Source organism: Perca flavescens, chromosome 3 (genome assembly GCF_004354835.1).
Source record: "Perca flavescens isolate YP-PL-M2 chromosome 3, PFLA_1.0, whole genome shotgun sequence".
Taxonomy (NCBI): Eukaryota; Metazoa; Chordata; class Actinopteri; order Perciformes; family Percidae; genus Perca; species Perca flavescens.
The window spans coordinates 8,152,133-8,175,300 of NC_041333.1; the positions used below are offsets into that span (position 1 = coordinate 8,152,133).

Here is a 23,168-nt window from a genome sequence, read left to right on the forward strand (position 1 = left end):
TTTTCCTGCTTTTTTGAAACATGCTTTGTTTAGCTTGTTTCTTGTTTTGTTAAATTATCTTTCAAACTGTCAAATAGTTCTAGTGGAGTCACTAAATAAGGAGTCACTAGAATGTAAAGTCATGTGTATGATGGAATTTTTGAGTTTAATTTCAGTGTTTAAATTTTAAGTGTTTAAAGACTGAGTGCAAAAGATAGTTCCTGATAAATATTTTGACTAATGCCACTTATGAACTGAACAGATAATGTTTTGTTTATTATTTTAAGCTTTTCAGGTTTGATTCATGCTATTTTAGTTTCAGCTTTCCAGCACAACACTGAGGTACAATATTCATAGTAGTACTCATGTAAAAATATTATATATTATATATATTATATATAATTTAAAACATGTGTTAGACTTGACGACAGACTAGACGTGTTTTTAATTCTCATTTGTAATAAGACTGTGCTGCATAATTAAATTAATAAATGAATCAATTGAACCATATAAGAATACATATAATACAAATGAACCAATTAAATGTAAAATATTACAATAATATTTTATTACTTATTATTATTATTACTTAAATTACTTACTGCACAGCACTGTGGAGGTAGGACTGGCAAGGAAAGACTAGGTTTGAATTTACCTCCTAACATCAAGTATTTAGCAGTGGTTAAATTTCACAGTAATTTATTCAGTTGCTTATAAGATGTTCATGTTTTGCTTCCATAGAGTCTTCAACCAATTAAATGACTTAGTTGTCTTGACTACTGGATGTAACCAGCTGAGTTGAGCAAAACAAAATATTGAATTACTCAGTTACTTATTGCAACATTTATGTATATGTATTTATTATTAATTATTTAGGATGTCATAGATTTTAATATTTTCCATGGTCTTGAATTAGATCATGTATTTTAAAATATAGTTGAACTGACAATGTAGTAAAGACATCAGGCTGCAGTACCTTACCTTTGCAGACAGGTGGCAGCCCACTCCAGTGGGATGGGTGTCCAGGGACACAGTGGAGAACAGGCTCACCCAGCAGTTGATGGCCAATCAGACAGGAGTAGTAGAGGTTCTCTCCAGCCTGGAAGTGGAGTTTGTTGGAGCTGGGGATCCCATAGGTAGGTGTTCCTGGGTGACTGCAGGGCTCAAAAGTCTCCGCTGGAGTTAAAGAGGAGAACCATGTCAGGTTGACAAGACTGTGTAGGAAATGTGCATTGGAGTCAGATATGATAATGTTCAATCCATATTTCTTAACAATATATTTTTTTAACATTAGTGGGGCCAGTGGAAGATGGTACTACTGTCCAGACTGCCTTCAAAATACGTATAGTTATTCCAATCTGCTGAGAGTGATTGGCGTCTCTCTATCAAGATAAAAATGTTTGGCGGCCCATGGTTAATTACATTACAAAGTTAAGGTCACTACAGAATGAAGGACATTGATTCCTCCTAAGTAAACTTCAAATAAATTCAAATGATATATAATCTAGTGCCACCAATTTGTTGGTGTGCCATTGCCACTGTGCTTTAACAAGAGGAGAGGGATTTCTAGTTTAATTTTCCCTTAATTTTTTTCTTCCTTTTTCTTTTATTTATTTATATTTCATTTCTCATTTCTTCTGTACATGTCCCTGTATAGATATGTACATATGTGCGTACATTTGTCCCACATATTCATCTAATTGCATTATAATTCCCTGGGGTGAAAATGTAAAAAATAAGCCCTTTGTGTTAATTGTAAAATTTCCTGTGGAATCAATAAAAACTTAGGAAAGAAAAAGGAAGAAAAAAAGTCCACTTCTATACAAGGAAATGTCCAAATATAATGGTCAGATTTCCATAAAATATGCTGATGTAAAAATATAGTAGAGTAATGGCGTCCTGAGCAGAGAGTGCAGTCACACTACCTGTGTGTGTGTTGTAATCTGAGCTTCACTGTTCAGGCTCTTCAGGGGATGAATATGGGCTCAAGTAAGGGGCGATAAGATTTTGAGCCTGTGACTCAGGGCTGAATGCTAACTTTTTTAAGTGGTGGCTGGCTTGGCAACTAGGCATTAGCTTATGGTTGCCAAAACTGACAATACGGTTGCCATGTTTTAAGCTGCCTATATTTGGAGCAGTTGATTTCTTATGTAACTATACCACACAATTGAATAATGAAAATGCAATTTAATTTCCCATCCCTCTCAAATAGGGGTGCAATAGAACTCACAGATCGGATCACGGTTTTGAGTCACGGATCGGGTCAATTTTCGGTCTCAGCACAAAAAAGGGGGGAATTTAAATGATTATTAAAAATGTAATAATAACTTTTAACAATAATAAATTCTTTCACCAGTAAATTGCTGTTAAAAGAGAAATACATATGAGAAAAAGGTATTTTACAATAATTTTGAATACACCACAAGGTTTACCAGTTTTAAGTAAACGCAACATTAAGTCCCGCCTGTTTTGTTTTTCCGACAACAGCAGTGCCCAGTGCTAGTTTGTGTCTTATAGCTCATAGCTTTAGCAGCAGATGGTTGTATGTCCCACTGTTGGAATCATCTACAGTGAAATACAGTCACACTACACCGTTTAGCTGTCAGCATTTTAACCTTATTTAATCCAGCTACTAGCTAGCGTTACCTGTAGCCAAGTATAACGTGTTATTAATGTTTACTAGCGTGACATGCAGCGATGCTTCTGTAGCCTCTAACGTCGGTTTTGGAGCATCAGACAGCAGCGCAGACATTTAGGTGCCACTGTAATGAGACACCGAAATCTGCGTTGCTATTCTGTCTGGTAGATATGATAGATAGAGTGCTATATTAGCACCGGATTTTAACATACGCCATTAACATGAACAGAAAATTGCTTTGCCTGTAGCTATCTTTTCACGGCAAACATGCGTGTTGAAAGCAGTCTCACATGACTTCTTTTAAAAAAAGATTTTCCAGTTTTGCAAGTTTTGATTTGTTTTTACATATTAATAAAAATTTATATTGAACAGGTGGTTGCCAAAGAGGGCAACCAGAGGCCACAAAAATGGTTGCCAATTGACTCAATCTAGTTACCAAGGGCAACCGGGCAACCGTTACTGTCGAGCCCTGTCACTGAGGTTGTATATCAGCCATTGTAACCTGAGTAATTCAGTGTAGAAAAGATGTATGATTGTAGAAAACATCTAAATATATCAATAAAATGTGTGCACAGATTGTATCAACAGAAGGTTAAAAAAAAAAAACTCAATTAACTTCAGTGTCATAAACAGTGTGAGGTAAATGCGCGCACACGCACGCACGCACGCACGCACGCACGCACGCACGCACGCACGCACGCACGCACGCACGCACACACGCACACACTTGCCAGGGCTTTGTTGATTTGCAGGTCAAAATAAGTTAGTTAAAACTAGCTATAGGCTACTGTATGAAAGAGCTTGAGTCCGTAGCAGGTCCTATCTATACGCTGAAACATAGTACCGGTAATTAAAATGCTGCTGAAACAATGGCGTTATGGGACCTAGATGTCAGTTTTAACCAAGACACTTGAAAGTCTTTGACCTGCAAAATCACCAAAACGTACTAAGATTTGTCATTAAATGTTATTGTGCCAGTCAGAATTGGGCCCCAACTGAAACAGTAATCAGCATAGAAGGAAATTAAATAATGTCATATCTTTCAAGAACTCAAAGTAGGTAGGTTGAAGGAAAATTCCATTAGGCTATGTTCACACTTGGCATCTTTATTGACAAGGGGGTTTTTGTAGTAAAAGAAAAAGCTGGCAGCGTTTCTTTTCCAAAAAGCAGCCAAGAGCGTCTTTTGTTGCTACAACAACTACTGCAACAGTATCCTAGAGCGCTATGTGGAGCAGTGCTAACTTTAGGTAAAACTAAGCGGCAGAGCGAGCTAAAGAAAGAACAGAGAGAGAGAGAAAGAAAGAGAGAGAGAGAGAGAGAGAGAGAGAGAGAGAGAGAGAGTGTGGTGCTGTTAACGTTACATAAAATAAAGCGAGTTCCCTGTACAGGGAGCATCTGGTCATACCCATGAATATATTAAGAAAACATAAGCGTATAACTCGCCGTGCTCCGACTCCATTTTTAGGGCCCGAGCAGCGACAGCAGCAAAGGCCCTATTGAAACCGAAGGAATTATTATTACAGCAAATGAATTGCCTTTTTGTGGGGCTTAACATACTCCTGAACTCACCAAAATTGACGGTTGCATCAAGCCTGGTGAAAATGTACGTATTTTAAGGGTTTCGGGAATAGGCGCACAAAAATGGCTCGATAGCGCCCCCTAGAAAGTAAAATAAATTGAGCCCCTGCAGTGCGTTTAACGTAGACTCACAAAATTTGGTACACATATGACGCATGTCCAAACATCTCCTTCATTGGAGCCATACCCTAAACCCAACAGGAAGTCCGCCATTTTGATTTCAAAGTTCGAAATTAGTGCGATTTTGGCCATTTCCACATGTCGTACTTTAACAAACTCCTCCTACAGATTTCATCCGATCAACTTCAAATTTGGTCTGTGCCATCATAAGATGTTAAAGATGAAAAGTTAATAAAAGAAAAACTTTTCGTCATACGGCCTGGCCATGGCGAAACAGGAAGTGGGTGTAACTTGAGTGTACATTGTCCAATTGGCTCGAAACCTTTCAGGATTATTAAGGTTCTAAATCTGAGGACACAATTTACTCCAAGTCATAGCGCCCCTAGTGGTAACAGGAAGTAGGCCTAAAAGTCAAGTTGCTATACTTTAAGAGAGAGAGATTTCATCCGATGGACTTCAAATTTGGTCTGTACCATCTCAACACCTTAAAGATGAAAAGTTATTGAAAGAAAAACTTTTCGTCAAATGGTGTGGGCGGGGCGTGGCGGTCGTTTTGAGTGTTTAGCGATGAACGAAAAAGTGGCATACTACAGTGTACATTGTCATATCTGCTTGAAATTTCCCACAATCAACAAGAGTTCAGGCCTGAGGACATATACAGCCCCCCGCTGGCAACAGGAAATCAGCCTTATATGACAAACATCATCCGATTTACATGAAACTTATGTGTGGTCTACATGTGGTACTGAGCTGCCCCCTATACTTTGACCACCCCACTTACGCAGGCCACGCCCCCTTTCATAACTGGTGACCCATTTAAGGCAGATTCTTGTGTGAGGTATCATTGAACTCAGCAGAGAGTTCTTTCTTCATTGGTGATGTTTGGCCCGCCCCCTATGCTTTAGTCACGCCCCTTTTCATAACTGGTGACCCGTTTAAGGTAGAGTCTTGTGTGACGATTTGCGGTGTCTGAGTGTCACGCAAATTAACGGTTGCAAGGAGCGGCGTCCGCCAGTAACCCCGACGTGCGCAGAGGCACGAGGGCCCGTCCAACGCTGCTTGCAGCTTTAATGTCTTGTTGTTATGAAAACGACAGGTCCGGCTACTCCACTTGTCATTTGTCAGCTTTCAAAAAAGCACTTGACGTAGGGCGTTTTCTCCAGAAAAACTTTTTTAGACTTCAAAGAGACGCTCAGAGCTAAAAAAAAAAAACATGCTCACGACTTTTTTAAACACAGTTTACTCCATAGGATTATAATGGAAAACAGACGCTGGCAGATTAAAAAAAGACACCAAGTGTGAACATAGCCTTAGGAATGAAAATCTGTCTGTAATATCTGACAGACAGTTCCACTTTCACATCATGACACATCGTTCTCTGCAGTTCTGTTCTGAAGAATTTTTGGAAGTACAATTTTCCATATTTTAGACATAATAATTGTCTTTTGCTCATTATCTCTATCTCATGCATAACAATGACCTGACTTGTCTTCTCCAAAGTAATTTCCGTTGTCCGGTTAAATTAATTATTAGTCAGGTCCATCGAACAAATGTCTCCACCTAGAAAGTAGGTGAGGCAGAGTATGAGACGTTCATGCAAATGAGGTTAATGCCTTCAAGGCTGTTTAAAGAGGAAATTATATTTTAATCAGACTGATGCACATTTAGCTTGCCAGCTTTATCAGAAGAAAGGAGTGGCAGGAGGTAAAGGCACTGAGGGCATCTGGTGCACATTCAAATCACTAAAAGACTGAAAACATTTCCATCACAATTACTAATTAAATAAATAAACGAATTAGAGAAGGCTCACCTGATAAGTCAGAAATATGTAAATACAGTAAAATTATAAAACATTTAACACAAAAACTTTGCATGTAGATGTAAGATAATAAGATGTTTAAGTGAAGTCAATATAAGCTCATATTTTGTGCTGATATTCAATATCTTTAAACTTGACAGTTGTAAGATAACATAGTTTAGTTGTGTTATTCTACTAATTCAAAACTGTGGGAGAAAACCTTTTGGTACAGTATTAGTACCAGAACCAGAATAAAAGTCCGAAGCCCCTCTAGCGACTGTATATTTCAATTCCATGGGGTTGAAATAAACAACAAACATACTGATTATTTTGCCATTTCCTTTCCAAATTTTACTCAGGGAAATGTCATGGAGTGACCACAAGGGAAAGGGTTCATCCGTCGCCAGTAAATTAAAATAAATGCAGTGTGTAGGGGCCATACTCGTCTGATCCCACAGCAGACTTTTTTAATTTCTTTTTAGCAGTTTATCTCATAACTAAATTTAATTTCCATAAAAAATTGTTTCCTAATTATTTGACAGACCTCATGTTGCATAACGTTGCTTTACGTTTTGGCGTAGCACCAAAAAGAAACCAAAACAGTAAACGACTAATTCATTTTCAGTTGCACACTATAAGTTAAAACTGGACATAAAGAAGAGCGAGAGACAGCAGCGTGTATGTATGTAAACGTGTATGTGAGTGTATAAGTGTGTGTTTGTGTGTGTGTGTGTGTGTGTGTGCGCGTGTGTGCGTGTGTGTGAGTGTGAGTAAAAGAAAACTGTTTTAATATTCCAATAAACTAATGCTTACATAATTGCTAATTATACAAATGGTGCATACTTTCAAACAGTCACTCTGGTGTTGCACTCAGTTGTACATATAAAAAGGGACAGAAGTAATTGTATGAGAGACTGAGAGTGAAGTTCCAATCCCGCCTACTATTTTTACACCTCCATTCACCTGGCCTATCCCTGCATAAAGTGGGCGGGATTGATCAGACAGGCGCTTGCTGGCTGTCAACTACATGGAATCTTAGTGTCTCATGTTTTAAATTAAGTTTCTGGTGAAGCTACGTAGGCCTTGAGAAACACTTTAACTTGTACGTACGCAGGCATTTAGGCAGCTTCTGGTTCCACTTGGGGCCGGAGGACCCTCGATTGAAGCAGGTGAGCAGGCTGTTTCCAGACAGAATGAAGCCCTTGTTGCAGATGTACTGGATGGTTGAAGCCACGGTGAAATGGGGACCTGACAGCACCCGTCTGCTGTGATCCACCTTTCCAGGGTCAGGGCAAGACACCACTAGATGGACAGACACAGAAAAAAGGTTGGTTATTGTCAACAACATTATCTGTCTTTTTTTGTCTCACCTAGAAAGAGAGATACAATGCTACTTCAATTCAACATCAGCAAACCGTAGGCTACAAGTCCAACTCATGTTTAGTAACCCTGCTAGTCTGCACTTTGTTTCACGCAGCGGTGTACTGCTATTTGTTAAAGTGGTGGCTTGTTTCAAACTGCTGTTCCTATGATGGCAAGTTTAAATACATTAGTCAAATATAACTATAAAATGAAAGGATGTTTTGCTACCTCTTCATTTTAGTAGTTAACAACTAGCTAGCTATAGACGGAATAAATGGATTCACTGTATTTATAGGCTATCACTGGCAGCTACCAGCAACTTTTAAAGGGGAAGTATTAAATAGCATTTTCAGGTTCATGCTTGTATTTTGTGTTTGTACTAGGACATGTTTACATGCTTTAATGTTCAAAAAATAATTATGCAGCATTATGAAGGTGTACAAGACAAAACCAACATTGTAATATAACACAAATGAAACATTTGCAGTAAGTAAATACAATAAAACACAGTAAATATAAATACTGATGACTGGTTTTACAACATATTTTACTAGATAAGATAACACAGTGTCCTGAAAGGCACCCTCAAATAACATGTATTATTATTATTATTATTATTATTATTAAAACAAAATGCAAGGATCCTTGAGGGGGCCTGGGAGTATGCCCATCCGGTCTACATGTGTTTTGCGGATTTGGAGAAGGCATATGACCAGGTCCCCCTGGGGATAATGTAGGAGGTGCTGTGTGAGTATCTGTGTGAGATCACTGTACGTCCAAAGTGAGAGCTGTGTCTGGATTCTTGGCAGTTAGTCAGACTCGTTCCAGGTGAGGGTTGGCCTTTGCCAGGGTTACTCTTTGTCCCCAAGCCTATTTGTGATATTCATGGACAGGATATCCAGGTGTAGTCATGGTGGGGAGGGGTTGCGGTTCGCTGGGCTGTGGATCGCATAGCTCCTTTTTGCAGATGATGTGGTCCTGATGGTAACATCGGTCCATGACCATCAGCACTCACTGGATTGGTTCACAGCCGAGTGTGCAAAGCTCTCGATCTACCGCTCAATTTTCGTCCCTACTCTCACTTATGGTCATGAAGGTTGGGTCATGATCGAAAGTGTCTGTGTCTTGACCCCCAAAGCACAATCCAGGTTTTTTATCAGAGTTTTCTGAACTATTGTCAATTGCTCTTGTAAAATATGATAAAGTCATTTTAACCTGCATGTTAATGACTGTTCAGACACTAGAGCGGTGGAAACGATGGATCTTGTTACAAGTCTTGATTTTACTCAACATGTAAAGAGCGCCATTCACAACCGTGGAAATACTATTATTTGCAAAGGGCATTGATGCTGACATCTTATCTATCATGGAGGTTCCAGTCTCTGACCAGTTTTGTGTCTTCTTCAGTGTTTCTCTCTGTACTCAAAGTAAGTGTTCAGAGCCTGACACATTCACTTATCGCCGTATTGACAGCAACAATAAGTCTACACTGGCTGAGTGCTTAGCTGAAATCCTGCAAAACTACTTTTGCTTCCCTTGATAATATCACAGACAACCTGAACATTGCCTTGCTTAACACACTTGACTCTGTCACACCTCTTATAACCAAGAAACGCACATCGTTACGCTCTATGTCCTCGTTATCAGTCCGAACTTTAATACTGTTCATAACAAAACCTGCATGAAAAAAAGTTGCCTATTACATTTCGATTTCAAATTGTATCTCGGGGTGGGTGATACCACTAGTTGTTGCTGTGATTTTAGCAAGGTGTTAACAATCACAAATTGTTGTAGGCTAAACATATAAATACTGCGGTGAACCCGTGCGTAATGCTGCATGATGGCACTGCTGGCCCTGCAGGAGGACAGCAATGGAAGAATCAGGAGAAAAAGAGACTTCAGGGACCATGACGATGACTGGCTAATATGTCGATTTAAATTCCCTAATATAGTTGTAATAGTAATATAGCTGCGCTCTTGGATCTATGTACTGAATTGGGTCCAGTAGAGAGGGCAACGCGCCGGAACCGTGCCATCCCAGTCCAAATACAGGTCCTCGCCACTCTGGGTGAAACCGGCTGTTTCCAGAGGCAAATGTCAGACAGCTAAGTGTTTTTTAAATAAATATTATATATAATCTTCAACTTCATCACTAAGCCTTGTTTAGATATAATAGATAGTTCTGTTAAATCTTATTATATACGTCTGGTATATCGAAGCTGTCCCCGAGTGCCGTAATGCCTGCTGTTTTGGAAGAGGTTATTAATAAAGGTAGTCTATAGATCCGGTTTCCCTACACTGTGCGACAACAGGCCGGAATTATAATTCAATTGGCAGCAATTCACGAGCGTCTGAGAGTTTTTTTTTTTTTCCGCCAGTCGGCATGATTCGGCATGATTCGGTGTAACGAAAGAACAACTGCAAGGGTCATTAACATACTTATCAGCATTCACAAGCATTGACTATTAATGGTTAAAAATGGGCGTGTACAGGGCGGGATAAGAGGCTGATCCACGTACGCACACTTGTTGTCAATCTGTGATTTATAAAGGGAATATTGCTTACAGGTGTGCGTACACACGGTTTTATAAATCTGACTTTTTTTCAGCGTACGCCATTTTGGGCTTTTGGGCGCACGTACACTTATAGTAAGGATCCTACGCACAGTTTTATAAATGAGACCCCTGATCTCCTCCAGGTGTCTCCCTCTCACCTCCCATACAAAGAAGAGTTGAAGCTCACTCAGTTTTCCCTCCCATATACCTTAAAGTCAAGATGGCAGCAACAATAACAAAAATGGAGATTTAATTTTCTTGTATCGTGTTTAACTTTAGTGGATTATAACATCGGGTATGGGATTAATTTGCAGATGCTCCGGTTAAAAATTACACCAAACTTTTTTATGGATGTCCATTGTTAAACCATGTGAATGGCTAAAATGTGGCCTACAGCAGACAAAGTAAGGCTTGTTTTCAGCCCATTTCCAGAAATGCCTTTTGCTACTGAAGCAGTTGTTTCAGTAACACTTTACTTGAAGGTATTTACATAAGAGTGACATGACACTGTTATGAACACGACACTTACATGACACATGAACCCTAACACTAACCCTAACCATAACATGTCATGACAAAAACCGAATGACACACCCCTTTATGACTTGTTTATAATGTTTATGACACGTTCATGACAGTGTCATGTCACTCTTATGTAGATACCTTCAAGTAAAGTGTAACCGTTGTTGCTTACTTGCATCTTCTACCGGCTGGTTAAGAGTAAGGAGTCAGCAGTCAATGATGGTATAAAACAGAGCAGTCAAATTGTTAATCACTACAACCACAAGAGGTCCTTGAGCGTACAGTCATAAATGTGCACAAAAAACAGGACACACACACACACACACACACACACACACACACACACACACACACACACACACACACACACACACACACACACACACACACACACACACACACACACACACACACACTAATTTCTATTATGAGTATCAGGGGTCTCCGTTTAAAAAGAAAATATTAGACAGTCCTGCCCTGTTTGTCTGAGCAAGATTACAAGAGCCCACAGAGGCAGGGTTAAGACATGAGTTGTGTCTGTCCCAGCATCCAGTCAGACCTTTTCTGGTTCCAGCAGGAGAAGGGCCAGCTAGGACTGAAACACAGGGTGGAAGTCAGCCATGCTGGAGCCGAGATCCACGTCTGCTGCCAGTGTGGCTGATCACTGGCACCTGCTAGATTTTGTGTGTGTGTGTGTGTGTGTGTGTGTGTGTGTGTGTGTGTGTGTGTGTGTGTGTGTGTGTGTGTTTATGCAATAACCTAATGAAAACCACACTTATTGATTTGGTCACGTCACTTTAATGTGCCTCAGGAAAGGGAAGTTTGGGGTTCCCTGCTGGAGCTGCTGCTAAGCTCTGGCCGCAGCGACGGTGGCTCTGCAAAACAGTCTTGGGAAGGAACTTGTTTTGGTGGAACATTTGCACCCCGCAAAAGAAAACTATTAAATTATTAAAATTTAATATTAAATTAAGTTAACTGTTGACACAACACAGTAACGTGAGCTATTTAAATCAGCTGGATACCTGGTTAAACCTAATTTGCTTTTACCAGTATATCGCCGTGTGTACTTCCACAGCAATCCCACCAATCGCTCCCAAAAGGAAATGCCATAAACATATTCTTTGTAAATCTTTACAATCATTTCCCGAAAAAATCAAGTGGGCGCGTCTTGTTGCACCATCCAAATTTTCTTAAAATCTTGACATTTTCAGCATGTTGCCTTTTAACTCATTTGTTTTTTTTTCCTGAAGTGACAGGATTTTGAGAATGGCAACACACAGAGAGCAGAAGGTAATGGGGAAAGAAATGTCAGGCTTTCCCCTGTAAATGTACTTCTGCTGATTTAAACTAGGTGTAGATCGGATGTAGCTAATTATTATGCAACATTGTCTCTGACTGTGTTGTGTCCAAAATCACTTCCACGTTATTTTCTATTTAACAGACGTTCCATAGTTTATATATAGTTAGTAGTAAATAGAAAATTTGGACACTTATGAATAATCATTTTGCATCACCACTTAAACATGACTGTAATGTGTGCATTGCATTGTACTGTACATGCCAAGGTAATTGTTTTACTATATAGTAGCTGTAATTCACAATGATCATTTTGATACTAATAAAATCTCAAATGGTAAATACAGTAGCTAGTAATGGCCAAATGAAGCTTTGTGAAGCATTTTCTTTATTTTCTGAGCCCACTAGAGGGCGCTTTTGTTAAACAAAGGGTGCCATTCCTTGAGTGTTTTTCTTCAAAGCGAGAGCGCCATCTAGTAGGCTCAGAAAATAAAGAAAAATGCTTCACCAAGCTTCATTTGGCCATCACTAGTAGCTAGCATAAAATGAGTTATTTCAGACATAACTGTAATTCACCGATAATGGCAGCTCATTGTTTAGCTGTCCGGCCCACACCTTTACTGTTCTGGTTCACTCTCACCGCTCTCAAACATGCCGCTCTACCTCTTGAGCCACAGCTCCCTTCAAACGTTGTTAATCAATAATCATTTTTTGTCATTTATCAAGCAAAAATGGCAAACAATTGCTGATCCCATCTTCTGGAATGTGAGGATTTACTGCTTTTCTCTGTTTTTATACCACTGTTAACTGAATGTCTGTGGGTTTTGGAAACAACGAAACTACTCTTCTATTTAGCTTTGTGATCAATAAGTCACAATACAAAAATTCCAAGGCACACTGCTTTGCAAAAATATAAAAAGTCTTTAATAATGGGCTTAGCGCCTACGTGATTTACCTCAGGGCATCTACAAATAAGTGACAGCTCACAGATTGACTGTATCAAGGCTGCCAGGCAATCAGGGCAGCACTAGATAATTACCTGTGCACATCAGTAAGTCAATTCTAACACAATACTATCTTTAGGTTTAGAAAGTTAATCATAAGTAATCAAGAAAATAGTAGTATGTGTCATGATCCTAGGTTTTTTTTAGTTTCTGTTTTCATTTTTTAGGGTCACTTCTCTTGTGTTATGTCTTGTTTGACTTCCTGCCTAGTGTTATTTCCCGCCTTTGTTCATCAGCCCTCGTCCTCAACTGTTCCTGTTTTTTTTCCCTGTTTTGGATTTTCAACGTGGTACCTTCATTGAGTTTTTGTTTTTTTCCTGTCCGTTTTTGGACTCTGTAAGCTTTTGGTTAATACATTATTTTAATGCATCAGTCTGCATTTGGGTTCTTCTCCTGCTGCCTGTTTGGAATCATGACAGTATGGAGGTGTCCATCATTGTGCTTCAATATGATTAGTTTCAAAGAAAGTAATCTGCTCAAGTCGTACTGTAAACTCAGTTTCAGGTTGTCAATCATAGAATTCAAATATCCATGAAGTAATAATAGTTCTTGCTCAGTACCTGAGAAAATGAATATAGGGTTATCTATGTATCGGCCATAAAACCTTATCTTGTCATTAAAACTGGTTGTGGGGAGAATATATATACTGTACTGCTCCTCCTGATTGCCTAGGCTCGGTGCATAACAAGCTCCCATTGCTGTGCCTTTCAGTTACTGATATAGATTATCTTTTACAAAAGGAAAACATTGTTATTAACGGTCCATTCAGTGAGCCCTAATATGAAGTTGGTATGTGGTGTACTTCCTGTGGGGAATCTATTCAGGTAGTGAAAGAGTCCTTGTAGGCCTTCTTTGTGGTCTATGTTGGTATATAAGGCTAACCCTAATGACACCCAGCGGTGCAGAAAGAAAGCCATACGGATCAAAGATGCAAACCACCCCAGCCTCAAACTGTTCTGCCTGCTGCCGTCCCGCAGACCGTACCGCAGCACCCAGGCCCACACCACCAAGGCCCACTACCAGGCTCAGGGACAGCTTCATCACACATCATATGTCACCTTACCTCTACACACACACACACACACACACACACACACACACACACACACACACACACACACTTATAGAAATAATGTCATTTAGAAACATTAGTGTTTTGTAAATACTATACCTGATATTATTATAGAGTACAGCGCATAAACAGGACTCCCGTGTTGGGACAGAATTTTCATAGTCCGACAGAGAGTATGATTAGTTCCACTTTCATTTCTGATATTTTGCTCATATGAAATGATGAATACTATATACCTTAGTGTGATTATTAGGGTTTATACCATGGTCTCGGTAAATACTCAATTCTGCTGCAGGGTGTCCATAAACAAGTCATATAGGACACCTACTAAGGAGTTCCGGTGAAACTGTTTACCCGTTCTGAATGAACATGCTACATTAAAAGAAAAACAAAAAGTGAATCTGTTATTTCTAACACTGTGTAGTGCTTCAGTGCTCATCCTCTGAACTGCACAGGATTGCGCTAACAAAAATTCTGGCCTCGCTTCGTCCATTAATTCCTGATAATGGACACTTCGTCAGGCATTAGTCCTTTCTTATAAAATATGTGCATGTAATTAAATATTGGCCTGCAAATCAGTTTCTATATCCCATTCATTGTCTCAATGCGCTATACAGCCATCATGCAAATGTGTCAATTTGGCTGCGGAGGAGAGTACCGGTGCTGCTCCTAGTGAATAAAAATTGTTTTGTAAAAAACAACTCCAAAAACTCCTCTATATGGTTTTCTAAACGTTATTCTATCAGTATGCCAATATAGGCATGTGCAGAATTGATATTTAGGAAAAATCAGGGCAGGAGGGAAACATAGCAGTAACAATGACAGAGTAATTTACATTTTTGAATCACAATGCCCAATGGCATCGGCTCTGGTGACGAGTGTTAATGTCAATGTTACCTGACGTGTCCCAGAAGGCTCAAGAATAAGGTTCTTGTAATTATTAGTTTAGAATTAGATTTCTTGTTGGTGCTTAAAGCAAGATGGACACTCTCTGAGCTTGTAGCTACCATATTTCCCATCTCAGGTGCATAATTCAGTCGTGGTGGCAGTGTTTTTGTATACTGACCTCTCTCACAGCTTGGTAGGTCACCGCTCCAGGTCAGGTCCCATTGGCACATGAGCAGCTCGGCGCCCACCACCTGATAACCAGGGTAACACTGGTAGGTCACCACAGTGCCTTGAACGAGCTCAGGGTGAGATGTACTCTTCCAGCCATTAGAGATCTCTGGAAGCTCAGGGCAGCTGTCATTACGAGCTACTTCTGCAGGTGTGTGTGTGTGTGTGTGTGTGTGTGTTTGTGGGGAGGGGGGTCGGAGGGTGGGAGAGAGAAAGCAAGGAAGCAAGGAAGACAGGAAATTAGGAAATTAATGTAAGGTTTGTGGGATATAAGCTTTTAAAGGCTGAGTAGATAAATATACTAATATCTGCCCAACACTATGATTCATAGCAAGAAATCTTGACTGCTGGCTAATTTGTGAGGACATTTTTATGTATTCAGGGTCCCCTGAGGATGATTCCTAAGATCATTACTTTCTGTCATTTCCTCTACTATTTGTACACAAGAAATAGCTACAGTAAATATAAGTGTCACATTACTAGGAAAGTTATTTGGCATTTTATGCATTTCATGATGTTATTATTCAGGCTCCTCAAAGGATCAACCCATTCCATTTTGATTGTGATTTTTCCTTAAGAGCCACTCTCATGCCAAAATATCAGCTTTTCATCTCGTGTGTCATTTGCAGATTGCCATGCAAATGTGCTCACTCACATTCTTTAGGGGATGAACCTGTGTGATCTTGATTATCCTAAAACCTTCTGTTTTAATAATTTGTTTTTAGATATTGGACTGACGCTGCTTAAATATTATAGTTGATGCTGTTATTCATTCTTAAAATATCTTAGAAACAAATGTTTTATTTTCATTTATATCTGTTTTTATGTTGGAAAAACGTAACGATTTCTGAAATAGCAATTATAATGTTATGAAAGGCTGAAGGATTATGACAGTGATAGATCATCTGACCTCACACATCAGCAAACAGACACTAGTCTAAACTGGCCAGCATCCGCTTAAAATAATGTGCTTGTCAGATCTACACCAGCATTTTTCTGACAACAGAATTGGGGGACTGTGGCTTCTCTCTCGAACTGTCTTTTTTCATTCTTCACACAACTACTTTTTTTATGTGTGAACTTCGTTTCAAGCACACCCTGTCAGTCTTAAAGGCTCTTACAAACTGTGCAATAAAAGTGATCTTACAGATTTTGTTCTGTTAAAAAATGAACAAATGTGGATATAGTGTTTGCACGGTTTCTTTATAATGTATTTAAAATGGGACTTTCCTAGGAGAATTTGGACCAACATTCTGACACTGTCCGCAAAGCTCAGCTGTTGCTAGATGTCTCTCAGGATCATCATTACAGATTAATGACCAAAGATTTCTCTAGTTTCTCTTGCTGTAGTCAACATTTGTCTGTCTAATAATTAAAGCTTCAAGCAGCGATGGACAGCCCCTCACACCTTCCCATGCGTCCGGTTTACCGCAATATGCCGGTTGATGCGGCCTTGCATTTGCGCGACTGTTAGACACTGTGCACACAAGTTAGACTTAATTTCCTGTGTGGACTGTGTGGCTTTGTAAATGGCGTTTTGTAAATTGTTGTTGTCCCACTTCTTGTGTCATGAGGGGCGTGGCAAACTGTCACCAATGAAAAAGGACAGCATATTGCAATGATGTGTTACACAAGAGTCTACGTCAAATGGATCATTAGTTATAAATGTTCCATAAAGATAAATTTTTGATTAGAGCTTGAAACCATTGAATACCTTCATGGGACATTAATTTTCCAGCAAAATGAGCTCTCCTGAGGGGTAACTGTGACCTCCCGGACCTGTTGGCTTTGCTCTGCTCATTCCCTGGCACACAGCAGCAGGTTCAGGCCCTCTGCTTAAGAGTTTAATTGGAAAAACACACCGAAGTAATTTCACTTGGGCAATAGAAAAGCAACATTCTCTGTCATTGCCCATGTTGCTGTCTTGTGTTTACATTGCACCAATGAGATCCATCAAGAAACTATAATAAAAGCTTTCCCTTCCTTTATTCCCCTTTTTTCGATCATCTGTATTCTGTAGCCTTTCCTTCCCTCTGAATTCATTAACTCTTATCAGATGTAGTGTGCCGGCTACAGCATGGTGCTGATGGAAAGGCCCTGCCAACACAAGGGACAGTGTCATATTGCCTAACTTACCTTTTTACTGCATACTCTCCAATTTACTGCTTTGCTACCTCTTACTCCATCCATCCATTCATCCATCTTTACATCTATCCATCTCACTTCTATATAGCTGGGTTCCGATGTATAATTCACTGATACATTGCTGATACATCAGAATATTAGACTATTTATATTAGACATTTAAGAATAGTTCAGCATTCTGGACAATAGACGTCACTGAGAGCGAGATGTGAAGACAACAGAGCTGAAGTCAGGATGTGGTTAGCCTAGCTTAGTGTTAGGTCTGAAAGCTGAGTGAAACAGAAACAAAAAAACAAAAACTCTTACCAACACCTCATTTTACATGTTGTTTCTCATTTGTCTGTGTCAATTATGTGCTGGAACAAAGTACTGACAAATAAAAGGGTGCAGCAAAGCAGCCAGTGTGCTTCACCAGGACTACTTCTGTGTAGTGATGTCCTAAATGAAACTTTATGAACCACTAGTTGTATTTGTTGACACCACTAGATGATGGCTCTTGGTTTAAAGAAAAAGGCAATTTAATGTGTTTTCAACCCTTTGTTGAACAGAGAGCGCCATCTAGAGGGCTCAGAAAATACAGACAATGCTTCATGAAGCTTCATGAAGCTTCATTTGGCCATCACTACTTATTGGGCTACTTTCAACTGACAGTAACTAGTAATATTGAATATATAAAATTTTGAAAGTAACTTGGCCAACACTGATTTCAGTAGGGCCTTAGACGGTCAGTGATTAAACTCCTAGGGCCCCTGAATACTTGGAATTGTCAAATGTAAAAATTCTGAATATTAGCCCAACTGTTCATGCTGACACAAAGCTCTCTGATGAAGTCTAAAGAGGTTTGAATCTCTATGTGGCTGAGTTATCTCTGAGCACTGGTTCTATGGCTTACCGAAGAAGTGGACTATGAAGCCGTTGCCATAGCCGTAGACATTCGTGGCAGGGTCTGACTGGAACTGGATGGTGACGTCTGCGGTGGAGGTGTAGAGCTTAAATCGGGACTTTGATCCTCCATACTGACCCAGTACTTTAGCGGTGAGGTCATCTCCATCATAAAAGGTCAAAATGTCATTCTTCCCAATGTTCAACCTGTAAGAGGAGACACAAAGAATCAAATCTGTATCTAACGTCCACCTCAACTGGCTTTAGAACCATTTCAGTGACTTTTATGGTTTTCCTTCTAGGTTTTCAATGTGCATAAAAGACCGGTGGATATAAATGCACTTCACTCCCTGCCCTCTCTGGCCTCACCTTTAAACTTTGTGTTGCAGTGAATGACGTGGTCACAACTGTTGAAGTTAACATCTGTGAGCAAAACCAGTGGCTTTTAAAAGGTGCAAAAAAGTCAGAACAAGGTCTTTGGAGATCGCATGATGGCCGCGTGGTGGCTCCTGCGAAGCTCTGTCATTTGTTAAATAACTGTAAAAAGTGAAATACTTAACAGGGGAGGGATATTCTACAACTGCCAGGGCTGCCCAGAGATAGCTCATTGTTGGATTTGTGGCAGATAAGAGCAGCAGATAATAAGGACTCTCTCTAATTTTACTCAAGTTCTTCTTCACAGGTCCAAATCTGTCACCGGAGCACCACAGAGCGACACCAACTCAGGACAGGCCCCCTCCCAAACTAAAAAAGGTTAGAACTAATTTGACCATGCTGTGAACAAAAAGTAGGTTTTGATTGGCATAATGATGAATTATGAATAGACACAGCCGCCCAGAAGAAATTGCTTCTGGTAGTTTGGTAAACTCATTCAAGAACCCTTTTTGAATTTTGTCCCACAGTTATCTCATTTGATTTGAACCAAAAGTTTTACCAGTAAAACAGAATGGAGTATGAACTGAGTAAAATTAAAATGTAATCAAATGATTAGTTTCATTTGATTACATTTCCTGTTTGTTTTTAGTGTTGTCTTAAATGGACAACCTTGGGAATACCTTAGTCTTAGATTTCTTTAAACTTTGAATCCATTTTCCTGTTTCTTGACTAAACTTCAGTTATTCTTCCAACAAACAAACTCTTACAGTATCAGTATCCTGTGTTAATGGAGGACCGTTTAGGAGACACAGGGGGTTTTCACACCTCATTTTAACACAAGCAGACAGATTGCATGTAAATTTACTCAGAGTCTTTGTGAATTAATGTTTGTTGCTCCAATGTTTCAGGTAGTTGAGATAAGTGCATTTTATTTTGAATCATCTGTAATTTATTGGTTTTTGCATTGAGTAGAATTGTGTCTGAGTGATTGATAAGCCCAATGCAAGTCAAAACAGCAGCTGTTTGCATTTTTTCACACATATTTTATTTCACACAAAACCAAGACAAAAGGTGCCTTTGTTTGAATTTACACTCTCACCGATGTGAATCCCCCATTCTACCTGGGAAGAGAGTTCAATGGGGGGTGGTGATAAATTTAGCAGTATGGAGAAATAAATTGAGCTACTTTAAGCAATTTAACATTAGCTACAATTGTAACAAAAATAATTTAAGATTCTTAGGGGATTTTCAATGGATAATTTAGTAAATGCATATTTGGCATTTTGGGCATCTTGACTCAAAATTGGTTTGGCACATGGAGATAAATTAATTGTATTTTTAAGCATTCTGATCTTACTGTAGCTAATCTTCTTCCACTATTTTTTGTTTTGTTGGTTTTTATTCTTTTTCATGTTTCTGATGAAATCATTGGGTTGAGAGAGTCAAGTTAGTAGCTTTTCCATTGATATTTCTTTATGGTTTGTTGATTTTTTATTTTTATTCCCTAGTTGTAAATATTTTGTTAACAAATAAATAAAAAATGGGGGAAGATCAGAGGATTAGTAAAGCCTCTGTGCTGGCCACATAGAGTGCTATGCAAATCTTCTTCTCAGGGTATTAAATGTGGCACAAAAGAATGACACAGGACTTATATAGAAATGGATTTGCTCAAAAAATAGCAATTTGTTGATCAAGTTTGTCAAAAATGTTTGAAGTAATAGTAAAAGATGAATCACACAGCCCATTCCCCCATTTGAGAAGAGGCATTTTTATTTTTTGTTTTTTGTGTTTTTGTAATTGATGATCTGTACTGTATGTTTACAATGGACTCATGACTTTTTGGGATCATTTATTGTGTTATGGACTAAAGCTTTTTGCCCATTGTCTTAAGGACTTTGGAAAACACAGATGACAAAGGACATTTCTCCTCCCATGAGAAATTAATGGACAAATCAAGGACAAACTATCACATTTTTTCTTCTTCATTGTTTTCACCCCTAGACATTGCCTGAAATGAAAACACTAATATGACTTTTGCAAAAAGTCAGTGTGTCAAAGCCATTTTATTCACAGGTGAAAGCAGCCTCCAGATTCCTGCTGATGAAGTCATTCAGCCTGATGACTACATCTGATCAAGGAGATCAAGGAATCCAGGTCAGATTCATGCAAGGTGCTGCTGGACACCAGCGCTGCAGTGGAGTGGGAGAGACTCATCACAAGGAACCAGGTTCACACTTCAACTTCAAGCTCAGCAGAGTGCCTACAGGAACCCAGTTCATCTGACCAGACGCTGACTGAGAGCATGGAGCATCACTGCTGCTGAATTCCTGCGGTGGTTTCCTGACAGAGCAAGGAGACTGGATCCCACCCCCTGACCCTGGGCCTGCTGACACACCAAAAAAGCTAAGGATGGCTTTTTCCTACAGGGTGTAACGCTTGAATGCCAGCACAGTGAGATGGACAACAACGCCAACAAGGGGAGTGAGGAGAATTGGGTCAGCAGTAAATCCACAAGGAGACCCTGGGCTCCCCTCTGATCTGTCACCTTCATGTTTCAACGGTTAAAGGGCCAGAATGCTCAGGAGGATAAGAGCATTTTTTACAGCAGCTGCAGCCAAGCTAGCCGCGCAAATGTGACGTCAAGAGTGCGCCATAGCCTGCTAAGGTTTTTTGGTGACGTTGCCGCCTGTGCTGGGTGCATGAGAATGAACCAGTAGCGATCTGAGTTTTTGTCCCAAATTTTCAGATTGGACAAGACTGAACAAAGAACTTTTCAAAATCTGGATTTCAGACTTTTTTCCCCAGCCTGCATCTTTCACTACAGAATGGAAAATGATGAAGACGGTTTCCTTGTGCTCACTCCATCTGAACTGACAGCATATATTGTGTGTGTATATCAGTTTTTTAGCTCCTTTGAGATTAAGATCAAACCTAATGCATTTTTTCCTTGAGCCAGATAAGATATTTTTTGCCATAGAATAGATTTCAGCCCACCTGATTGCATTACAGATGTGAGACAAGTTATTCCTTGTGCAGTATTTGAAGTGCAGTGTGGAAACTCGAATTTGGTTTTGTTTTCTTTGATTTCTAAGATGTTTTCCCTTCCATTGTCTTTACCTGGTCAACAGCTTTAATATCTTCTGATTTAATTAAGTGTTTCTGTTTTTGTTTCAAATGGAATGCAAGTCACTAATCACTGTAAGTAAAACCAGCGAAACATATTTTGTTAAGAGAAAATAACCTTCTTGATACAAGATATGGAGTCAGATAAGATGAGGTCAGAGATGAAAAATAATTTCTTGTATAAATCAAACACATTTTGCTAATGTCTACATTTTTGTTGTATGTTTATGTAACGACATTGTTTTCATTAACATTCATAGTGTTTTCACACCAAAGCTGAAAATGTGAAGCAGAAACGCTTAATGTCAGATAACCATAATAATTGGACTTTGGGTTCGATTTTGACAGTTTTCAGTGGTTATGAGCAATATTAGAGATACATTTAGCAATCATTGATCATTGTTTACGTACATTAAACCACATTTTTATTCATTAGTAAGCTACAGGACAGTGTCTTTCAAAACATGACCTGCGCGAAAGAAAAAAAACATGTATGCGTCATTGTACCCAGCACTTCTTGAAATGTAATTCCTGATGAGTCTCTGTCCCCAGCACATTTCAAACCAAACTGATGCCCATGGGGAGAGGGACGGATGGAGGGGAGGCACTTCAACAGCGTGCCGCTGCACTTCTAGTGACACAAGCGCTTGTGCTGGTTGAGATTGCTGTTAGCCTCATAGCCCCACTCAGGGGAAAAATGTCAAAAAGACAACAGAGTTTGCTTAACTTGTTCAAATACGCTGGCCAGTCGGATCCCAAACAAGCAAAAAACGTTTCTGCCGATCAAGAATGTGGAGACCACGGTTGGTTTTTTAATTCAATAGTCCGATGGATAATTGCTGCGTGTGATTGTTGCAGTGTATTTTATTTTTACATTTCGCACCAATGCAGTGCACGTTCCGAAATAAAAATAAACATTGCCCTGATGTACACACGGTATTTTTAGTCAGAGAAGCTAGTAGGCAGTGTAATTTTTATTTTTTGTTCAGTTACCTCCAACCCCCGTTTTGAGTCGCCGGATCCACCCCCCTCTGCGCTCCGTGACTTCCCACTTTACAAATTAAGCACTGATACAAACATACCTCTTTTGCCCATCAGAACGCAAGAAGGCATAGTATACCTCACAATCCGTTTCTGCATTTAAAAAAAGACAGTAATTGCACAAAGACTGCCTGACATCTCCCGGTCAAACCAAGTTTCTTATTACTGAGAAAGACTGATGTATAATTCATAAGGGGCCGCATGTTTCCTTGCTCCTGAGAAAACCATTGCCAGGATAATAATGTGACTATCGACAAGGGGCATCTTGTGGTTCATATTATCTTATATTTATTGATAATGAAATCATAAAACCTGGGGGGGCGTTTGTTGGGATGTTCAGGCTGACAGTGATGTTAATACAGTATAATAGTAAACAAGCCAAGATAGCCCTCTGAGCTAATGTGTGCTAACTACACTAACAGATCGGAAATGTGCAACATTTTTTGCTGACACTGGATATCATTATTAATATATAACATTATTAAGTTGCTGACCTCTCTGGGAACCATCCCCTTATCGTGGTGGAGAGGTTTGTGTGTCTCTATGAACCTGAGGGCTGTGT

At 39.5% G+C, this 23,168-nt stretch overlaps 1 protein-coding gene across 1 annotated transcript in view; it reads right to left on the bottom strand.

Moving 5' to 3' along the window:
- The window catches only part of LOC114552223 (seizure protein 6 homolog), a 165,692-nt gene that overhangs the window by 13,259 nt on the left and 129,265 nt on the right, over positions 1 to 23,168 (bottom strand). Inside the window, exons 10-13 of the mRNA XM_028572869.1 lie at positions 18,078 to 18,274; positions 14,991 to 15,185; positions 7,224 to 7,415; positions 961 to 1,155 (exon numbers count right to left, since the gene is read on the bottom strand). Coding sequence (XP_028428670.1) covers positions 961 to 1,155; positions 7,224 to 7,415; positions 14,991 to 15,185; positions 18,078 to 18,274 — 779 coding nt within the window. The remainder of the gene's footprint in view (positions 1 to 960; positions 1,156 to 7,223; positions 7,416 to 14,990; positions 15,186 to 18,077; positions 18,275 to 23,168) is intronic.